General features: G+C 44.2%; 1 protein-coding gene across 2 annotated transcripts in view; it reads left to right on the top strand.

Moving 5' to 3' along the window:
• The window catches only part of NHLRC2 (NHL repeat containing 2), a 43,051-nt gene extending 22,420 nt beyond the window's left edge, over positions 1 to 20,631 (top strand). For both annotated transcript variants that reach the window (XM_078593039.1, XM_078593040.1), the window contains exons 7-12: positions 106 to 199; positions 2,975 to 3,209; positions 8,772 to 8,894; positions 12,492 to 12,707; positions 14,255 to 14,462; positions 18,843 to 20,631. In XM_078593039.1, coding sequence (XP_078449165.1) covers positions 106 to 199; positions 2,975 to 3,209; positions 8,772 to 8,894; positions 12,492 to 12,707; positions 14,255 to 14,462; positions 18,843 to 19,108 — 1,142 coding nt within the window. In that variant the 3' untranslated portion in view covers positions 19,109 to 20,631. The remainder of the gene's footprint in view (positions 1 to 105; positions 200 to 2,974; positions 3,210 to 8,771; positions 8,895 to 12,491; positions 12,708 to 14,254; positions 14,463 to 18,842) is intronic.
• Positions 20,632 to 21,272: the final 641 nt, after the last annotated feature.

Below are 21,272 nucleotides of genomic sequence, written 5' to 3' on the forward strand. Positions count from 1 at the left end.
GGCCACTACCGTTCCCCGCAGTGTTACATAATAGATTCCCGAGTCGAATCCTTGCACCCCCCCCTCTACTTGCCACGTCTTCTGCATGCATGACTGCCCCCACAGATGGCGAACCCGACAGTGTCCTGTTCATTGCCATGGCTGGGACACACCAGATCTGGGCATACTTCCTCTCAGACGGAAAACTTCCCCGCAGTAGGTAAGCGTGGCCACAATTCTTTTGTTAGAATCCTTAAGAGATGGGGCAGATGCCTAAGCTGAAACTGCGTAACTCTCCTGCTATGATGGAAATAGCTACCTCTATTTAAGTGCATGGGATTTTAAACTTTTTTCTCCTCACTTTACTGAGTCCAACATTGACTGCATACATACTATCAAGCAGAGTCTAGAAAACACCAAAAAACCATCATGTTTACATAAGGCTTTTGTGGACTATGATAATGCATTTTATTCTGTGGATTCTGACGCAGTTGTGGAAGCATTCACAAACGAATGTGTTGATTAAAAACAACAATAGATGTATCGTAACATGCATAAAGATAGGACAGCTACACTGAGACTGCATGAATAAATTAACAAAATACAAATCACAAGAGTATTCAGCTATTCACAGCACTATTCGAAGATATTTTCCCAAACTCGGAGTGGAAAAATTAAAACGTAAAATGTTAACTATCTCAGCTTTTCTGAATACACGTTCATGATTACAACCTATGGAAATTAACTGCAGGAAATTATTGATAATGAAATGGCAAGTCACAGGAGGGAACATGCCAAATAGGATCACCACTGTGGAGATGGAGCATTAAAATTAGCCCAAGTGAAGGAGCGAGATGGATCGTGGCAATGCAAGGCCATTAGGAATGGCACGACGTGGGGTGGTGTCAACAGATCGCGATGCTTATGACAAATGCAACCATCTAAATCAGTGGTTCTTAACCTGGGTTCGATCGAACCCCAGGGGTTTGGTGAGTCAGTCTCAGGGGTTCGGCGGAGGTTGAGACACACACCCGACTCATATGATTGTGCACCAGTAAAACATATACCTATGTTTTGAATTTGAAAGAATCATATTTTATTTTTCCAATTAACAAGGGTTCGGTGAATGCGCATATGAAACTGGTGGGGTTCAGTACCTCCAAAAAGGTTAAGAACCACTGATCTAAAGACTCTGTACAAAACAGTAGCATGCACATCGCGGGGCACACGGAGGTGAGTATATTTATTGTTGTAAGAGAAGAGACAGTCATTGGTGGAGGAGAAGCAACAGAGGGCGGGGAGTCAGAAGCACGGATGGCCAGGGTGAAAGAGTTCCAAAAAATTAAGGGGGCAGCATAGGAAAAGGAACGACCTCGCCGCTGAGTGGCGATGAGTTGGGGCCTTTAATCAAAATATATATGAATGAAAGTTTGTTTTCAGCAATTGCAAATAAATACATATCAATATTAAGAAATAACCTACGATTGTTTTATCTACCTTCATGAAGGCAGATTGATTTTTTATATATTTTGAAACGTATCCATGCTTTACCTGCCCAGGCCATCACAGCGCCGTTGGGAGTGCAACAGGGAAACTATTCAACAGGAGATGATTCAGAGCTCCGAGTTGCAGATCTACATGCGACCATATTTCCCCAGCGTCACAGCCCATGCTTGGATACATTGCAAAAATGTACACTCCTTAAATGTCTGGCAGGCATAAGATTTTACGTTTGCGTGTTTTTATTCCTTTTCGAAGCAGGTGGCCTTATGCTGTATATAAAAAATGAAAAAAAGCGTATTTTGTGTCTGTGTGGCCTGTAATGTCGTTGCAGCCGTTTGTGGTGAAGCGCCGACTGCCCTGTATGCCTAAATAATCTATCACGATCACCGCCGCCACGCTGGGAATGCAGTTTATTATGCGTGTGGTCCCCTTGAGAATTTAAACAGCAAACACCTGCATGGCTAAGCTACGTTAACACATGGCTAGGCCATACTGCTTGTTGCTCTACAATTTGTTGTGGTCCACATTGTTGTGGCTGCTTACAGCTTTTAATAATAATAATAATGTAATGTACAGCCTTTTGTTGATCCACAAAGGGATGAGGGCCTCCCCCACACTGTCGGTTGAAAGTGTTGTGGCCATATTCCATCACGCTGGTCAGTGCAGGTTGGTGACGGGGGAACCCAAGAATCGGTCAGATATATATCGCCACTGATGTGAGCCGTGGCTGCGAGTCGAACTCGCGTTGACGGTGAAGTGTACTAACCACTCTGCCGCGCCACCCCCACAGCTGTTTCGAGACAACTTAATCACTGCTGCTTGCAAAGAGCCTTCTAAAAATGTCAGAGTTTGCACAAACTGCACAGCCATCCAAATGTGATGCGTTTTGGGACTCTCATTCTTGCCACGGCTCAATTCTCATGTTGGTTTTCTTTTCAACTTCATATGTTCATGAGCGCGTACCTATTACCATGTGTGCTAAAACCCCAGCGGGAAATGTATGATTGGCTGTTCACCCAGATCGATTATCTGTGCACCACCGTTGTGTGTTTGTGCTTCAGACTTTGTGGCGCGAAGGGAGAACGCACTTGGTTCATTTGGCCAGCTTCTCTCGCATCCACGTGATACCATTTGCGTTTTCCTGTCCCGTGGGTCACTCCACTTTGGCTCGTTGAAAGCAAGGCTGCTGTGCCCAGCATGACTTCTCCCATGTTGTTTGTCGCAAAGATTTAGTTCGTAAGAGGTTTTTTTACGAGGCGATCGCATCAATTTGTAAATGCATTCACTTCACAGTGACACATTAATTCATCGTTTGCATCGTACGTGTTAATTATGGCAGCCTTAATAGGTACCCACTAACTGCCCCTGTCCGTATGGCTATAATGGGGTGCGAGCGGGGGAGCAGGGCAGCGGGGAGCTTTGTGTGTGCCATCTGATTGTTTTTGTGCGTTTTGGCATCGCCATCGTTCATTGGCATTTTCCCGTTCCGCAGCCAGGAGCACAAAGCAGGAACTTGCGTGCGATTGGCTGGAAGTGGCAACGAGGAGAACCGGAACAACTCATACCCGCACAAGGCCAGTTTCGCACAGCCTTCGGGGCTCTCGTTCGCCCCTGAGGCTGGCGGTGGCTGCCTCTACGTGGCGGACAGCGAGAGCAGCGCCGTGCGGGCCGTGTCTCTCCGCGATGGAGCTGTCAAGGCGCTCGTCGGAGGCGAGAGGGACCCCATGGTAACTGCGAGCTCCACGGATGAGTTTTCGATTCCCCACGAGACCATTGGTGCGCTTCGTATTCGTGCCATTCTTCTAGCACGGGGGTCGGCAAACCAAAATAAAGAGGAGGCTTTGTTTTCGAATTCGGTCAAAGAACTCAATATTTTAGGAGCAGCAATGCAATGTGGATACGAGACGGTGGGTCCTTAATAAATAACGTCGCGAAGCAGTCCTTAAAGAGCGGCAGGTTGCCAACCCCTGGTCTAGCAGATACTGTCTGCCAGTAGGGGGTGATGTTGACGTGGTTTTTCAACAATTAAGTAACTTGTGGGTAACGTTCACATTTTGGACCATAGTGTCGGCACACGTGGCCTACTGTCTTTAGAATAACAGCACGGGATCTTGACCGTCTGCTGTGAAGCACACTGCGCGTATTTCTTGAACCACGATCCTCTGAAACAGTTGGTAAGTGCACTACCGCTCGGCCTTGCGAAAGATGCCCATGCAGATGCACGCACGTTTGAAGTCTGATTGAGTTGATCCGATTATGTCACACTGGACTAAATTTCAGCCAGGACTGTCCGGGTCAGCTTCCAGAAAATATTTTCACGCCCGGGACACCGCATCTAGTTTAGGTTTTGCTATGGCTGTGGCCACTAGACACGCTCCTTCTCCAGTCTACTATAGACATGGAAAATATTCAGTGAGAAATTAAGCTTGCTTCCAAATACGTTATTGATGATGGCAATTGTTGACTGCGTGGGACTTTGCATAATTTATTAATTTCCATGCGTGTTGGCCAGATGCCTTACCTACCACATGGGATGATTATACATTCAGCACATCACCGTTATTTTTAACCAAGCGAGAGCCCACTGAGGCTCAAGTTTCTTAAGCAAGGGAGATCTCGGATATATACAAAGTAAAGTATAGTCAAAACAATATTCAGTCTAGAAAAAACACTAACACAAAAATAATAATCCATTTGAGATAAAGCATGTTTCTCAACAATTTTAGTAATGTGTGTGCATAAATAAAAAATGTTTACTCTTACTTTTCATAAAAATAAAGTACAACGGTGTCAGTGCTGTAATTAAACCACAACCCCTAAGCCCATAGTCTCATAGAACAAGTTGGTAATTAATACTGTCGGGGTAGTTTATATACATAAAGCAGCTTCCTATTTTACGTTTGGTTGTGATTTTACATTGATAAAGGGGACAAAAACACGATTTTTTTGGCTCCTCGCTACTGAAAATCCAACTTTATTCAACATCACATTATGATTGCACTTTGATTGGCTGTGTTTTAATTTCTAAATCAAAGGTTTATTCAAACTCTTTTTTATTTGCTTTGCAACTATAATGTCTCATCAGGGCCTTCAATATGCAAATGATTTTGTCCTATTTTCAATGAAAACTTTAAATTACAGACCCGTTTTCCTCCGCAAATCCTGGACATCTGCACAATTTCGCAAAGGAGGCAGTCTTATAAAATGACACGATCCATGATTGCCTGTCTGGACATTGATGTCGAGCTTAATTGTTTCCGGGAAAAATTTGACTCCAGGTGGGTGAAAGAATTAGCGGCCAGTAATAAGAGTGACGTTGAGTTGGTGATGCTGCAAGCATTGACCTGGGCTGTCTGCCAATCCCTAGGCACCGGCAATCACGGGGGTTTGTGGCCAGCCGTGGGCTGTGTTAGGGGACAACAGGACTGAGTAGCTAACAAATAGAGATTGGTTAAATTGGACAGAGCTGCAAGTACATTTTAAACAGGCCCAGGGATAATGGTGCATCTCAATGCGCCCTTGTGCACTAGCAAGCTCTTGCTCAGTGGTTTGTCGTGAGCCAATGCCTGAATGTGCCCAGTACTTAGCGATCTTTTTTTTCAGTTTTGTTTTGGTTTTTTTTGTTCCCCCAAGCAATCCTGCCGTGCGAGCGCTTAAATGTTTAGAATTGGAGCTTGTCTGAAAACAAACATGGGTGCTTTAGCATGTGCTTAATCGTTTTGTGGTTTTTTACCCTTCGTATATAATAGAATGCACGTGATTAGGATTGCAATTTAATTAGTTTGTATCATTATTTGTGCCTTTATAGGACATGTCAAATGTTTTCCATAATAGAGGTTTTTTGGGGTAGATCGCGTAAATATATAAATGTGTCGTTAAAACCCGCCACCACCCGACACAGCCAACTAGTAAGGGTTGTCACGTAAACAGAACTTGCCAATTCGTCAAATGTTTCCCAAATCACATTTTGTCAATAAATGGACTATACAAATGTAGGTATCTATATAACAAAAACATCTTGTTACATCATCATCATCAAATTTCGATTTAAAGCTTTTGTGACTGCAGGGATTCATCTTCTTGGTTCTTTCGGTAAAGTCACATAGAATGGAAAAAAAAATAAAACAATAAAATTATTTTATTATGTTTTATTATTTATTATTTTATTATTTCCATTCTACGTGACTTTACCGAAAGAACCAAGAAGATCATCATCATCATCAGTAATAAACTTTGGGCAACGCATGCTTTCGATAGCTTGGGTTGACTTCAATATTTCTGGCCAGCAGGAAAATGCAGGCTGAGTGTCCTTTTAAATGGGGTGATCTTGCCTCCTAGTGCTGTAAGTATCATGTGCAATGTCTGTCTTTACCTCTTCAGTTTTTTCTTGTATGTTAAAAAGGCAAACAAACTTGAGCAGAGTTTTAGCCTTAAGCAGTCATTTCCATGATGTACTAGAACTAAAGTTAACAGAACATGTAATATAAAACTAATAAACGTTTGCCAGTTTGCATTTTCAAGTCTGCTCATGTTGCAGTTAATTGCTAAAAATGTAGCCTCAACAGATTATTTATTGAGAAAAATACGAGCATTTACTTGAAAATGTAAAAATACATCAGTTGCGCTGTATGGCGACGTTTGCAAAACTTCCTATCTTCATCTGCTGGTCGAGCTGGCGGCCTTCCGTGCTAAGCCACGTTCAGTGTTTAACATTCGACCGTGAAGTTGTACGGCCAATTTTTCATAGTGAAGTGTAGTAGACCTCTACAAGATGTTTGCCACGTGAAGGAATCAAAATTGTATTATTATTTTTCCCAATGTTTATTCAAATTGTTCTGGTAGTATCACGACGCGAGGATACAACCTCCCCTGTGTTCGACAACGGCTTGGGGATGGAGATCTCACAAAACTACTTCTGAGATCACTCCAAGTGACGTGTTAAATTCTCACAAATGAAGTACTGCACTTTGCCACATGCGCTGCTATAGAGAAATGTTAGTGGAATTGCACTCAAACCAGTGTATATTTCAAATGCATCACAAAATCTAATTTAATGTGAGAATTTGTGCAGCCATCAACAATTGGCCTAAGACCATCATATTCTCAGGTTTTTTCGGTAAAGTCACGTAGGTAAAAACATTAAAATTAATGAAAGTAAAATAAAACAAAACAAAATAAAATTCACGACGTTTCGGAGGCAACACAAGTCTCCGTCATCAGGTGGGACCGTCACAGCCGAATTAGCTGCATCAAGAAGCTAATTCGGCTGTGACGGTCCCACCTGATGACGGAGACTTGTGTTGCCTCCGAAACGTCGTGAATTTTATTTTGTTTTGTTTTATTTTACTTTCATTAATTTTAATGTTTTTACCTACGTGACTTTACCGAAAAAACCTGAGAATATGAATCATTGCAGTCACGAAAGCTTCAAATCTAGAATTAAGACCATCATCTCACTACACTTGAGAACCTGGTTTAATCATGGGCGGCTAAAACCTGGAGTTGAACTGAGGCTCTCAGTGCTGGTGGTTCAGTTCCCTGAACCCTGAGTCAGCCAGAAAATTTCAATATTTATTTGCCTGTTCACTTTTAGCGTGAGAGAGACCAACTTTGTAACGATATATTTCTCAGAAGTGTATGCTTCTGCTGACGTAATCCCCGAGTTGTCTCGGGGGGACCATTGTACAAAGGTCGATGTTGCACTTGTGGATTTCTTACCCGCTGCGCAAGAGCCTGGTGGACTGGTCACGCAGTCCTTAGCGCACTGCACTATGAACCCCGGTTACTCAAGTTCGATTCCCGGCTACGGCTAACAGCAGTGGCCCTGTGAAATATGCACCGATCCTGTCCTGCCCCCCCCCCAACCCATCGCTTCACCAACTTCCAATGACCAGCATGGTGAAGTATGGTCAAACAATCCCCATGACTGACGTGATATGGGGAGGACTTCTACAACAGTTGATTGACAGCTGGATTAAAAAGTGCTGTAAAAGCCACCTGTATAAAAGTTTCTACGTTTTATGCATGGGTTTTTAAAAAAGGAATTATTGCACAGGCGTGGAAAGATTAATGCTGTGGTTATGGGCACTATGACAGCAAGGGGTAAATGTAAAATACAGATGTTGCTAATGGTTCTATAAAATGGTTTCATCACAAGTAATGGAGGGACATGTTAAAAAATTGCTTTCTAAAACCGGAGGCAGTCATGCAATAAAGCCCAGCAACACACCCCTCTCTCCCTCCCACCCATACATATTCAAAGCAATGAAAAATGAAATGTTATTCGTCAGGCTCTGTGTTTTGGGTCAATTCAACCTTCGGTGTGCATCTGGATGTGATGCCCAATTGTTTCTGGCGGCAGCATAACAAATGATGAATACGTAACGCTTATTATCAAGCCTTATGTCTGGGAATACGGGTTGTGAATGATAATGTGATTCTTTTCATGATTTTGTTGGAAAAAAAATTGGAGTAAATAGCCAGTATTCATTGCACGAAGAAATAACGTTGTAATATTGTTTTTGTTATTGCAGTGCATTCGTATTTTCTGCATTTCTCAATTACTCTTCATTGTTAACCAAAAATAAAATATTGTACATCTTCTTACAGTGTGTGCATGATTAAACAGTCTTAACCGATCATATAAATATGAAGCAAATTGAAATACTAGTAAGCTTTTCGGAACCCTATATTTCAAAAATAAGTTTTATATTCTTTTAACATATCTTGTGTCTTAAAATAATTTTGGCTGAACAGGAATAGAAGCGGAAACGAACATTCATTTAAATTTAAGTACGTGAACAGTTTCAGAATAAGGTCATAAAGTAATTTAAACTGACATTTTTAATATTTTATTTGAACCTTGGCTCTATGTATCCGTTATGTTATTTCTAGCCAAGACAAAGATTCCCTAAAGCCTTGACAGACTGTTCGGGCAAGTCCCGTTAGCGAGTACCTATGAAGGTCAGCACAGCACACAAGGGGGTGGGTGGCAAGCACCATGCCCGGCCATCATTGTTTTCCCGAGTGGCAATGTTTACACATCGCACAAGGTACTTATGTGAGGCTGGGTCAACGAAGGGGATGCCCAGAGATAGCTATAAAAATCACAGATGTTGGCCGTGACTGAGAATCGATCTCGGGTTGGCAGCTTCGCAGCGCAAGTGCGCTAACCACCACGCAACCGCTCCACGTGTGCACAAGTTGCGCAACAGTTTCCTTTGATGACCTCGATGGCGCATCGTTTGAGCGACCGTCTTTCTCTGTGGTGGTGGTGGGGGGGGAAACAGAACCTGTTTGCGTTTGGAGACGTGGATGCGAAAGGCGTGGACGCCAAACTGCAGCACCCGCTGGGCGTGGCGTGGCACGCGTCGCGTCGCCTGCTCTACGTGGCCGACTCCTACAACCACAAGGTGAGGCGTCGCACGGGCCCGCATCCTCTGCCTTCCAGCGTCTTCGGCGGTATCCATGAAACGTGTTGGAACGATGAGAAAAGCCCTAAAGACAAAGCTGTGTACATTACGGGCCAGATGGCAAGGCTGTCCCCTCTTCGTGGCTCATTTAAGACCATCAGAGAGTGAGACTCCCCCCCCGGGCACTGGGGTGTTAATTTCTCAGTGGTCGGAAGAGCGGCTGGCGAATATTAATATTTCTTTATTTAGTTTATTCATTAATGCTCTTTACGCTGGGTTTCGAATGCTATTTTTCAATGGCCACTACGAATCAGGCTGTGTAGACCTAGGAATTGCCCATATGACTTACAGGATCAGCACTAAGGCCATGGGCCTGTGTCCTCATGTTCTGTGGGTTTGGCCCCATCTGCTATGCCCTTCCATACCACTTTTCTCTCTCTACCCACTGTGAACGGGTGTGGAGGGTGAGGAATCGATGTACATAGAAAAAAAAATCCTTAGTAATAATTGCAAGCAATTTCAAGGCAGGCTTGGGTTGTGATAAAATAGGCGACTACAAGCTATAATATATAAATTTTGTATTTTTTCCGCTGTGTTATTCACACAAAACATGGTCCTGAAGGTGAACTAAGTGAGGGATGTCGCTGGCCTCTCATATCAGGACTTGTTCCGAGGTCAGCCCAGGTAAAAGCTCAGGTTGCCGTAGGAACTTGAGCAAGCCCTCTTTGCATGCACACGGTAAATAAAGTTAGTTCCACTTGAGTGGTTTTGCAAGATTTGGCAAATTGGTGATTTTAAAATGTAAAGAAAATTGAATTTCAAACTAACATGAACCAATTCAAAAACTGCTAACTTAATCTTGTCACACTAATCCTCCCACTGAAGTGCCCAACGGGGTCGTCTCAATACAACTCAATTTAGTGGGAAAGCAGTTGGCTGGAAAAAAACAAGTAATGTGTTTGGAATGCAGGGGGGCAGGAGAAAGTGTTATTTTACACTAAGACCCATCCCTGGCTGTGGCAGAAAGTTTCAATTTGAGTTTCTGAACTGCTGTTGTTGTGGTACTGTGGGAATGAGTTACACACGGGAAAGGTTTGTAATCATTAATTTGCAAGTGTCCTCCAAACCTGTTAATGTTGTGATTTAAGAAGAACTGTAAACGTGCTTTTACAGCTTGTAAATTGCACTGTAGGTCTTATTTTTTATGCACTGCTTGAATGCAAGCTACCATTTTACACAAGTCGGTAACCTTCCGCAAAGAAGTGCAATAAAAAATAACTTTGTTGAGGCCAAGACTGTGGTAGGTGAAGAGATAAAATTAGCCTTGGGCCCCAGCCCACTAGTATGATAAAAAATAATTTTCGACATTAGACACTAAACCCAGAGACTCTCATATTGGTTGGGCCATGCCCATGTGAGGTAAGATTTACGCTTAGCGGTTTGCAAAGGCCTGTGAGCCGGACCACCCCGTGCTGCTGTCTAAACTTTTTTTTTAAATCTCAAAGCTGCGCCGTTTTGGCTCAGAGATTTTCACACGAGAGGCTGCACCTCTCGTCGGGTTTGACGGGCGTAATAGGATAATGCGGTGTGGGGGTAAAGCCCCCTGGGATGTGGTGGGCCGTGCGTGTGCCCTGCGGCACTTTCCTCCTCCTACGCTCGAGATTTGCGGTGGATGCGAGCCACAGCCGGACGCTTCGCAGGGACCCTGGCGGATGAGTAGAGAGCCCTGCTGCTTGAGAGTGCACCACTTAGGGAGAATGTAAGCTGCTAAGAGGAGGGAAATGTCAGACATCTTGCCGAACAATGCACGCTTGGTTCAACACGATGAAAAAAAACAGCGGAGAGCCAAACGTGTAGTTAAATTTCGATTTAAAGCTTTCGTGACTGCAGGGATTCATCTTCTTGGTTCTTTCGGTAAAGTCACGTAGAAGGGAAGTAATAAAATAATAAAAATAAAACGTAATAAATATGTTTTATTTTTAAAGTCACGTAGAAGGGAAGTAATAAAATAATAAAAATAAAACATAAAATAAAATAATAAAAATAAAACATAATAAAATATGTTTTATTTTTATTATTTTATTACTTCCCTTCTACGTGACTTTACCGAAAGAACCAAGAAGATGAAACGTGTAGTTGTTGCAGTCTCACCGTGGATGTAAAATAGGCATTTAATGATTCACTTTTGCGATTTTGTTCACGATTCGTTTAAGTATTTTTTTTACCATCTCGTTTGTTCCGTTATCCTGAATGTTAAATGAGTTTGTACTTCGCATAAAAATGCGTACAAATCATAGTAAATTGATTCTCACACCGTTCGGTGCGTGTTTACTTAACCAAAAAAACCTCGATGAATTGATGCGTCCGTTACATGCTCAATGTCAAAGCTTGAAAAGCACAGTGCTTCAGTGACTCTTTGCTATATACAGAGCCCTAGGATAAACTGGGTGTGTGGAGCAATGCATATGTGGTTGGTTAATATATGGTCATAGACTCAAGAGATCGTGGGATTCATTGACAGACCTAATGAGTGCTGACATTTATCTGATTTTGTATTAATACCTTTTATAGTCTCTTCATCAACTCTACAGTGATTGTCGGGATCCTCTGCTGAGGTTTATCCAACCTAAACGAATGTTCTCTGTTTATTGTGTTTGCTGATGAACTCAATTGTACCCGCACCCTCTCCCCCATTCTTGTTTCTCATTTCTTATTGTGTATCGAGCATGTGCGATTAATTTGGCTTTGTTATCGTTGCAATTTTAAACATGTGGTTTTATAAATGAACTCATTGATGCAATGTGTTAACAGAAAGTTTGCTCGGGATGTTCTCACCTATACAACTCAACAACACAAAATACATTTTGTGGCTACCATACAAACCCTTTCTTGGGATCTGCACTACTTTTGAAACACTCGCTATGTAGAGGTCACTCGCTTTTGAGTTGAGATGAACAATGTTTACCCCTCCAAGACCTGATGTTTTCACATCTCGGAAGCTAAGTAGTGTTTTAGAGCCTGGTTAGTATTTGGTGTTGTCGGCTTCAACTGCTGCGTGGCGAGGAGATGACGTTGTTGCGATGGGTTTCATCTATCTGTGCGGAACTTTTGTGTGTTCATCCCTCATATGTTTGGTTTCTCCGGGTTCTCGAATTTCTTCCAATGTGTCAAACTCTAATTCATTACATTTTCCAAGACTCCTAATGCAGAATCCACCTGAAATGGAGTGTTGAGACTCAGTGAGCCTTTCTGGTTAAATAAAATAAATAATTTTATTGCCTATTACCAAGTCACCCAGAACGCACCCACATTTGTTAGATCTTGGAAGTTATGCAGAGTTGAGCCCAGATACTGCTTGGATGGGCAGGCACCAGATGGCAGTGCAGCAAAAGCCATCGTTGTACTCTACTTCTGTGCTCCCACGTCTACGCTCTCTGCCTTCACCAACCCGCGCTCACCAGCGTTGTGAAGTGTGAACCAACAACCTCACAAACTCCGCACGGCATGGGGAGGCCCTCGCTTGCCAGCGCGTGCCAATCGCTTAGTTATTAATATAATTTTTTATCGTCGTCTTGTTCCTCATTCACCTCTGTGGAGATTAAAGCCGTGGACCCCAGCACAAGGGCGTGCGTGACCCTGGTGGGATCGGGACGATCCCCGGACGGCGGCCCCTCGGCTGCCCCGCTGGGACGCGACGCGCTGGCCGAGCCGGGCGGCCTGTGCGTGGGCGACGGCGGGAAGGTGCTGTACGTCGCCGACACCAACAACCACCGCGTGTGCGTGGTGGACCTGGACACGTGCGCCCTGTCCACGGTGAGCCGCCGTCGAGTGTCCGCGTCGCCCAGCGTGGCGGGTGGGAGCTGCCCTGTGCAACTCGGCCACGCTGGGGCACAGAGGTTGTAGGGGACGCCGGGCTACAAATGAATAGGGGAATAAATGGATAGGATCGGGGTAGGAGGGCGCGGCCCATTGCATTTCTCGCACCAGGGCCCATGCCGACCACCACGCTAGGCCACAGGCATGACCGCCACCTATTGCTGCTATTGGCGCTGCCAGGGATGTCGGGCGTAGAAAATCTCGTTCGTGTTTACAAAGCGTGACGAGTCTCTTGACAAAAGAGTTCATCGTTTTGTATGGTGCGCTTGGACTGGTGAGGCGGCTTTGAGGAGGGTGCTGGACCGAAAGATGAGCACTCTTGTGAAAACACCGGGACATGAATCACTCGCAGGCTGGTGGGGGGGGGGGGGTATTGTAAGGGGGGTGGGGGGGGGTGGCGGATAAATGGGATTTGCTGGTCTTGGTGATTCATTTTAAAAACGGACAAAATATAGAAGGCTCGGTTTTTGAGGAATTCTTGAAATGTATTCGTTGGTGTCTGTGGCATAGTTTTGGCTGAGTTATTAATGTAAGGCCTTTGCAAAAAAAATGTCCGTTTTCACGCTTGATTTTTCTCCCGCTTTGGACTCGCTTCCATCAGTGTCCCCCTATCTAATATTTATCGCTGGTATCTTGAGAACACATTTCCTTATTTTGTGATTTCTGTATATCTAAGTTGTACACGTGGCTTTGGAGGCATTAATCTTCTCTAAATCTGGCAGACTAATCCCCCTTCCTTCCCCTGACCCCATCATTTTTTTGAACTGATGAACACCCGTGCACATACGTACATGCCGGTGTGTTCTGTACCGTCCACCTGTATCGTGTAGATTTGAAAATGTTTTAAGTTGTTTCTCTTTACGGTATTGTCACTCATTCCAAATAACCTCTTTAACCCATTTGCACACTCGTAATAATAATGATAATAATGATAATTTACAGACCTTTGCCATTGCACTGCTGGTTGAAGGCCTCTCTATGGCGTGTCGAATCTTGGAGTTGTTTGACCAAACTTTACCGAACCGATCATTGTGGGTTGGTGATGGAGGGACCCAGGACCGGTTCAAATATCACTTTCCCACGGATGTTTGCATGGACCAGGAATTGAACTCAGGTGGCTTGGGTTCATAGTGCAGTGCGCAAAACCACTCCACTGCTCGCTCTTTGTTTGCAAAGAGCGAGCCATAGTCCTTTTATCAACAAGCTTAGTTTATCATTTGCAGAAATACCTCGTAGTAGGCAAAAGCATAATTCACATTTCACACGCAATTCCAAACGTAATAGTAAAAAAGAAATGTGTTCATATATTAGGTCATGTGAGGTAGCATTGTGATTACAAAACAATATCACTCAAACCTTTGTCAAAAAAAGACCCGTTGAGATGTAACTGACTTATAACTGCACTCAGTACTTCATCAGATTGTCAATTTGTCTCCTAGGCCCTCAAAGATGTATTTTTCTCCCCCCCCCCCCCCCCCCGACAGTTGCCAATTCATTTTCCGGAAAAGGTGGATAAAGTGGAGTCCGACAGCGGCCCTGTGCGGTCGCTGCTGTCGCGATCGGCCACCACGCACGCCGTGGCGCCGCCGGTGGAGGTGGCGGTGGGGCGCGTGGTCTCGCTGGTGCTGTCGCTGAGTCTCCCTGAGGGGGCAGCTCTCACGGCAGGAGCGCCCAGCGCGTGGCAACTTCTCGGTGCGCGGAATCCCCCGCGCGCGTGTGCAAGCAGAGACGCACCTTGTGATCCCGTAGCAAACTGTCAAGTGCGCCGCCTCTCTCGAGCGAATGTGGGGGCAGCGCTTGTCAGCTGTCTAAGGCGCTCTGAGCCATTGCTTGAAATTCCACGTATGGCATGTGGTCTGTGCTACGCCCGCACAATTGGCTTCTCTCAAAATTTGTACTCGTTTTGTCAGCTCTGGAGGGATAAATGGCTGAGTGAATGCCCGACTAAAGATTTAAACTCACAACTCTCCGATGAAGAGCTTTCTGCTTTAATTGCCATGCCACCTACCCGTATTTACAATGGACTTGATAATCCATCTCCGCCTATCTCCCATTCCCGGTTTTAGCAACGAGGTTGTTCAGGCTCTGTGTTGGCAGCTTTGATCATCATTCCGCACCTCCAATTAGCACGGTGGGCTTTGTATAGGGGCGAAAGAAGTTCAACATACACGCATACATACTTATCTCCCTCCACCTATCCCTGTCCTGATTCTCACAGATTAGCTGGCTGGAGTTGTTTAAGTCTGTCCAGTCTGTTACTTTGTGAATCCAAGTATTCCTTGCAGTGTCCTTTTTTTGTTGTCCCCATAATGGTTTCTTGTTGGATCCTCGTGGATAGTTTACCGGCTCTATTGATGCACCCAAAGAACGGCAGTTTTCTTCATTTAATGGTGGCTCGAAGTCGATGTTTTTGTCCTGAATGGAAGGAAATTTGGCTCCATTCTCGTGGCTAATTGTGTGCGCTGTCCATGGCATTTGCAGTAACGTTGCGAGCCCCACGATTTATACCACCCGTTCGGATCCTCAGGGCACACTACAAGAGCGTACCACGCTGTACACTTTGTGTTGAACAAACGCGATATAGGGTGAAATAAACATGATCAGTGGGATGAGGGGACAAGCAGACATCAGCAAAAAATACATAGGCAATTCTTAAATCAAATAAATAATCCCATGTATTGAGTTAACACATCTAAACAGCTAGAGTTCGAACTATAGATCATTACAATGCAGCTGCAGAGCATGCGAATACGTATTTTTTATATAACAAAAAGTCCTCAGTGTAATACTATTCGTTCGCTTGTTATTCTTCATATAAAAGTGGAAGGATTAACAATAGACCAAAAATTACCTTCACAAAAATTTCCCATTTCAAAATACACACATTTTGTGTTTTTCAGAGGCCATGACCTGACCGGGACAGCGAGCAAAAGAACGTCGAAACGGAATGATAGGTTGCTTGTTATTTCGCACTCGAGATGCCTATTGACAGATGGCTCAATTAAGGTATTTTCAAAATCGTCATTGTGCGGTACTGCGATTGATTTAAAAGACGTTTTCGTCATTACAGAAACCAGGACTGGCCACGGATTTGTGCGGGTCACTCGACTGAGGTGGAGGGTGCGCGTGGAAGAGGCGTTATGACAGTCGGCGCTGCGACGCGCGAATCGTATCGACGCAGTTGGATGCGCGTGATGTCATCACGCAGATAGATGCGGTGACGTCACCACCGCGCACTGGGCCGGCCCACGTGCCGGCCACCAAATTTAATATTGCCGTAGTATGATACCGCTGCTGATGCGTGTGAATATTTGCATGTCCTTTTAACTTAAAAAGCAAAGGTAGTGCAAGCACGAGACGTTCGTTTTTTAAGGTTATGTTATTACCGTTACAGAGATGGCACCAAAGCCGCTGCTGAAGCACATTGAATCTAACGTATATACTTGAAAATATTATTCTATACAAAAAAATATTATTGTAAATCGATCATTCTGTTTATTATTTTCTTTAAAATAGCTTTTTGGAGTTTTTGCTAAACATTGGTCATTGTTTTGTCTCGTTCAGCGATACTGCGGTGTGGGAACTCAAATGCGAGGTTGCCATTTTTTTGAGTCGAGAAAGCTGCTAAAGACCATCCGACATGGCGTGGCCTTGTTGCGACTTTATGCTCCACAGGGAGCGAAAAGGAGTAAGCTAAGCCTCTTTTTGAGTGCCCAAATAGTGTACATCAGATGTATTTTCTAGTGTCTTTAGGAGTGCCTCGGTTACAGTTTCACAAAAACAATGTGCGGTTTGCAAAGGAATGTGATAAAATTGGCTGCTGTTTGTTGTAATTCAAATACTGAAATCGAAAGGGCAGCTTTAAAAAAAAATCACCAACATTTTTACATTCTGGTCAGGAGCACAGAATCTCAATATACATATATAACAGTAAGTATAGAAAATAATATAATAACGGTAATACAATAAGATGATAATAAATCCAAAAGGGAGGCACAAGTGCTTTACATGTAGCAACTCCTGATCCCATTGAATGGATTACCATACCTAACATACGCAGAAGTCCAAACAATAATAGCAACAACAAAGAAAACTGAAGGGGTAAATAATTAAACATCGGTGGAGGATCGGATGTCTCTGCAAATGGAAATGTAGTTTCGGAACAAGGGAGTGAGGCCACTGTGCCGGATGAGTTCTGCACATGGGCGTTGATGAAATGTGATTAAGCCATCTGGCTTTGGCCGCATTGTTGGAGCCTTGCATACATTCTCACCAAACAATTTGTTTCGCTGTTGGGTTCGTGGCTTGCCCGCCTTCAATGGCTTTGCCGGATTAATGTGATTTTTTTCTACCATTTGTGCCAGTGGAAATTCCAGGTGTTACTATGATACGTCAGAAATTGTCCGAAAAATAATTTGCTAGATTCCTTTTGCACGGCAGTCGCACGGGCAACGTTGGAGGGGGTCCATTCACAGCTCTTGAATGTGCAGGAAATTGTTGCACTGCAAATGCGATGTCGATTTGCAACCTCGAAATATGCCTGGACAACTTGCATGCCTCTTCATTCGCAAGATTGCTGCACGCAGCCAGCAAGAATGTATCCACGTTAATCTATATACAGTACAGCATTTACTTTTGTGTGTGTATGGGTATTTGTGCGTAACTCATATGTATACTCTATAGTTGACGGGCACTCTTATCTGTGGTACGAGGTTATTAAGTACGTATATATTCATAATTATTTTTTACAATCTAGTGACCCCTATTAGTACATTATATAAAGGTTGCGATAACAACTGTGTACACACATGGTTCTGTCACCATTCGTGCATTAACGAATTGTCAATTTGTTTCACGAACTGATCATGCATTTTTTTTTACTTTGTTTATATTTCTCTTATATTCGATATGTCGTATGTTCTCCCTCGTTGTGCTTCAATAATTTCCATCAGCTCAAATGTAACATTCCATATTGCGTTATATGCATCAATTGTAACTAATCAATTGATACACGCACAATTCGATGCCTGGATCGCAAGCATTACATTGATTTTGATTAGTTTATTGGTGAATCGTTAACACATCTCAGGTATATGCAGTTGACATCTTTAGAGTTTCGGCATTGCATCTCATTGCGTATTTCAGCATTACTGCCGATTTAATCTATTTAAAGATGCCCCTCCGGTGTATAGCATTGTGGAGCCCCCAGCTGTGATTATTGAAAAATTTGGCTCGATTATGGGCATATGTCTGAATTAGAACTCTCAACAATGAACTGCCCCCACATCTGAGCCGTGTAACTCTAATCCTGCCATATAGTCGGCGTTTCTGTTTATTTTCCCCCTGCGTCCTGATGAAAGCAATTTGGCTCAAGCCTTGTGCCCTGCTTGCTTTCCCATGAAAAAAAATCCTTTCATCTGTGCATCATGTTTATCGACTATTAGAATGCTGTCGAAGAATATACCATTGCCGTACGAGTACATTATCTAATGTAAATGTTCACAACGGTAATTATTGATCATGTAAGCTGGGCAGTTATTATTTTAACTTTTAGTGCATACGTTTCCCTGAAGACATAAATATAAACATACTGCTGTACGAGGGCTTCCCACTCACCGTGCAGTGCCTGGCGCATACTTGACTATACTTCATAATGCTTGTCAGTGTGGATTGGTCAGAGGCCGTATTTGCCATGCGTATGCAGGTATTATATCGGGTCTCCACTAGAGGGAGCTCTAGAGAGCCCCTCTCGGGGGAATTTTGGCCCTATCTTCCACACCGGTCAGAGGCCTCGGAGAAGGTGGGGGGCTCATACTTAGCTACGCCACGCGAGAGACATGCCCACTGACTCCCACACCGCGCAAACAATTGTTTTGAACAGTGCGTGGCATGGTGCAAACGGTGTGATGAAATGTGGCCTCCCACAAGATCAAGAAGCTAGTGCCACCCACGTTACTTGGAGGCTTGCCTATTGAGTTCCTCAATTGCCTTTAGGAGGCAGCTGTCGTCAAACAACCGTACAACCGGTCAGTCACATTTTTTATTTCATTACTGTCAATATCTCTCTCCTAGGTCCCAAGTGGCTGCTGGGCAATCAGTCGACCAGGGGCCAGCTGTCGCGCCCATTGGCCGACACGACGGTGCCGCTGCTCGTGGCGTCCCGTGGGGGCCAGGACGGTGCCGATTCGACCATCACGCTGGAGGCCGCCGTGTTTTACTGCGCGGAGGCAAGCGGCACGTGCCTCATGGGCGGCGTGGCGTTCCGCGTTCCGCTGCGGGTCGTGGCCGATGGCCCGGGTCGCGGGGACGTCGCCGTCAGGTTGGAGCACCGATTCTGAGCTCCTGGCGACGGGGCTGATGTGGAGAGGCATGGGGGGTGGGGGGGGCCCTTCGTGGTTCTGCAGTGTTGCGGTTCTCCCGTGTGTGCAGGAGACACGCAAAATTCGGGAGCATTGTCGGTGGGTGTGTTGTTGATCAGTATCACCGCCAGCGTCCGTGTGACTTCTTAACCCTTTCCCGTTCCGATGACGTACGCACGAGTACGTCATCAGTTTTTCTTCGAGCTCCGTTTCAACCGGAAGAAAAAAAAAATACTTTATCAGTTCCGAGCTCACACAAGACCACGCGGGAGCGCGTGTGACACAGTTTGTATCGTAGAGTGCGTTCATGTCGCTAAAGCAGTCTCCGAATTTCAGCGGCGATCGGGATCTACCCTGCAAATTGCAGTCGTCTCGGAATGGGAAAGGGTTGATGCACATAATTCTCTAGCACAGCTGCCACTCTTGCCACATTGCAGAAACCAAATGACTAGAATGGTCAACAATCATCTGGAAGAGATATCACCTACCAATTAGCCCGACGGATAGGGCTAATTCACTTTTTTAAATGTAATCACTCCAAATCTTATATTTGATCAGAAGTTCACCTTTGCTACTGAAGCTTGTTTTATATACTTCTGCTGGAACGATTGCAAAGCTGCTGAATCTTTAGGGTCTGCGTGGGTAGATGATTCTATTCCTTTCATGACCGGGCTAAATCCTGAACGATGCAAGTCTGCCCGTATGGCAACTTTCCTCTGTTCGCGAGTGGGGGGGTTTGTGGGGGAGGTGGTCCTTTCAGTTTGGCAGAAATCTCTACCAACGTGAGAACATGGGCGTGCATGTGTTTGTGCGAATGTGTTGGGGGGTGTACATACGTGTGATTAAAATGCACAGCCAATTACCACAGAGCACAATTTTAGACAAAAATATGCAGCGTTTAGAGCTTTCAACGAACCTTGCCGAGAAACAAGCAGATCATATGTACAAATATATATTTCAAAAGCCACATTTAAAAAAAATAGTTGACCTAGCCAATTTTCCGTATTAAGTTCTGAAATAGAAAATACGTCGATGACATGGGTGCCTTAATTAATCACGTTTATTTTGGACCATTTTGTTGCCAAAACAAATGTCAGGTTTTTTTAAATGGCCGTAATGAATCGGTGGCGAAGTACAGAAAAAAAGTTAAAATTATCTGACAAAGTGTAACCTTGAGTGAATGCTACCCGATCCCCCTGCCCCGATGAAGGCAACGCCAGAAAAGCTGCGGCCTTTGCTCGGATCTGAAGCTTGCTTTCATTATGCTTGGGTCCAGCACAGACATGCATTGTTCCTTCGCCTGGATATACTTCTTTGGGGCGCATACACGGTATTCATATGACTTCTCTGTGCACTATATTCTGCAATAATATGCGGTGCACACTAGCCATTTTTTAAAAATATATATGTGTACTCTACGTATTCACACGTATAGTAAGTTAATAGAATATACCAAAGGATTTTGTTCATTGAAAATGTGAAAATAAATGGCGTTTGTCTTTTGTGAATAGTCGCTTTCGTTTATTTTGCTAAATAGATTGTGATGTTTCAGGTGTCCCATGTGGCAGTCGCACCTCGTAATCACCGCTGCTTACTCCGTTATCAGTTCAAACAGAGAGAGAGAAAAATCATCCACAAATACGTTTCCCTATTTTCTGTCCACAAAAACGCCGCCACGCTTGTTGGCGCGATAGTCGTCCCGTTCTGTCTGGGGAAATGACACATTTCGGTGATGGTAAAAGGAAAGTGAGCCATTCGTGACTTTGAAACCGCCATGCGCAGCGCATTTGCACTTAAAATGTATTTTTCATTGGTGAAACCTAATCCCCTGTTCCTTCGTGTAAAACATTTTTTTGGCAAATTGTTGGTTGTTATTGCCGCTTCACACATCTCATTGACCTGCACTTCAATTCCCCTTCTTGGTCAATGAGGAAAAGCCCCTGCCGGCTGATGATCATTTTAGATTAAAATGTTTTTTTTATCGAGCATGTCACCCAACGCACCGGCCTCTACCAACGGGCGTGTTAAACGTAAACAAACACAAAAATCAAACACGTGCCCTCTGTTTTCAGAGTGGATGTTAAATACCCGGCGACGTTATCCGAAAACGAGTAGGCCTGTGCGTGCCTTCGCTGCGGTCTAG

Source organism: Lampetra planeri, chromosome 4 (genome assembly GCF_965212315.1).
Source record: "Lampetra planeri chromosome 4, kcLamPlan1.2.h2, whole genome shotgun sequence".
Taxonomy (NCBI): Eukaryota; Metazoa; Chordata; class Hyperoartia; order Petromyzontiformes; family Petromyzontidae; genus Lampetra; species Lampetra planeri.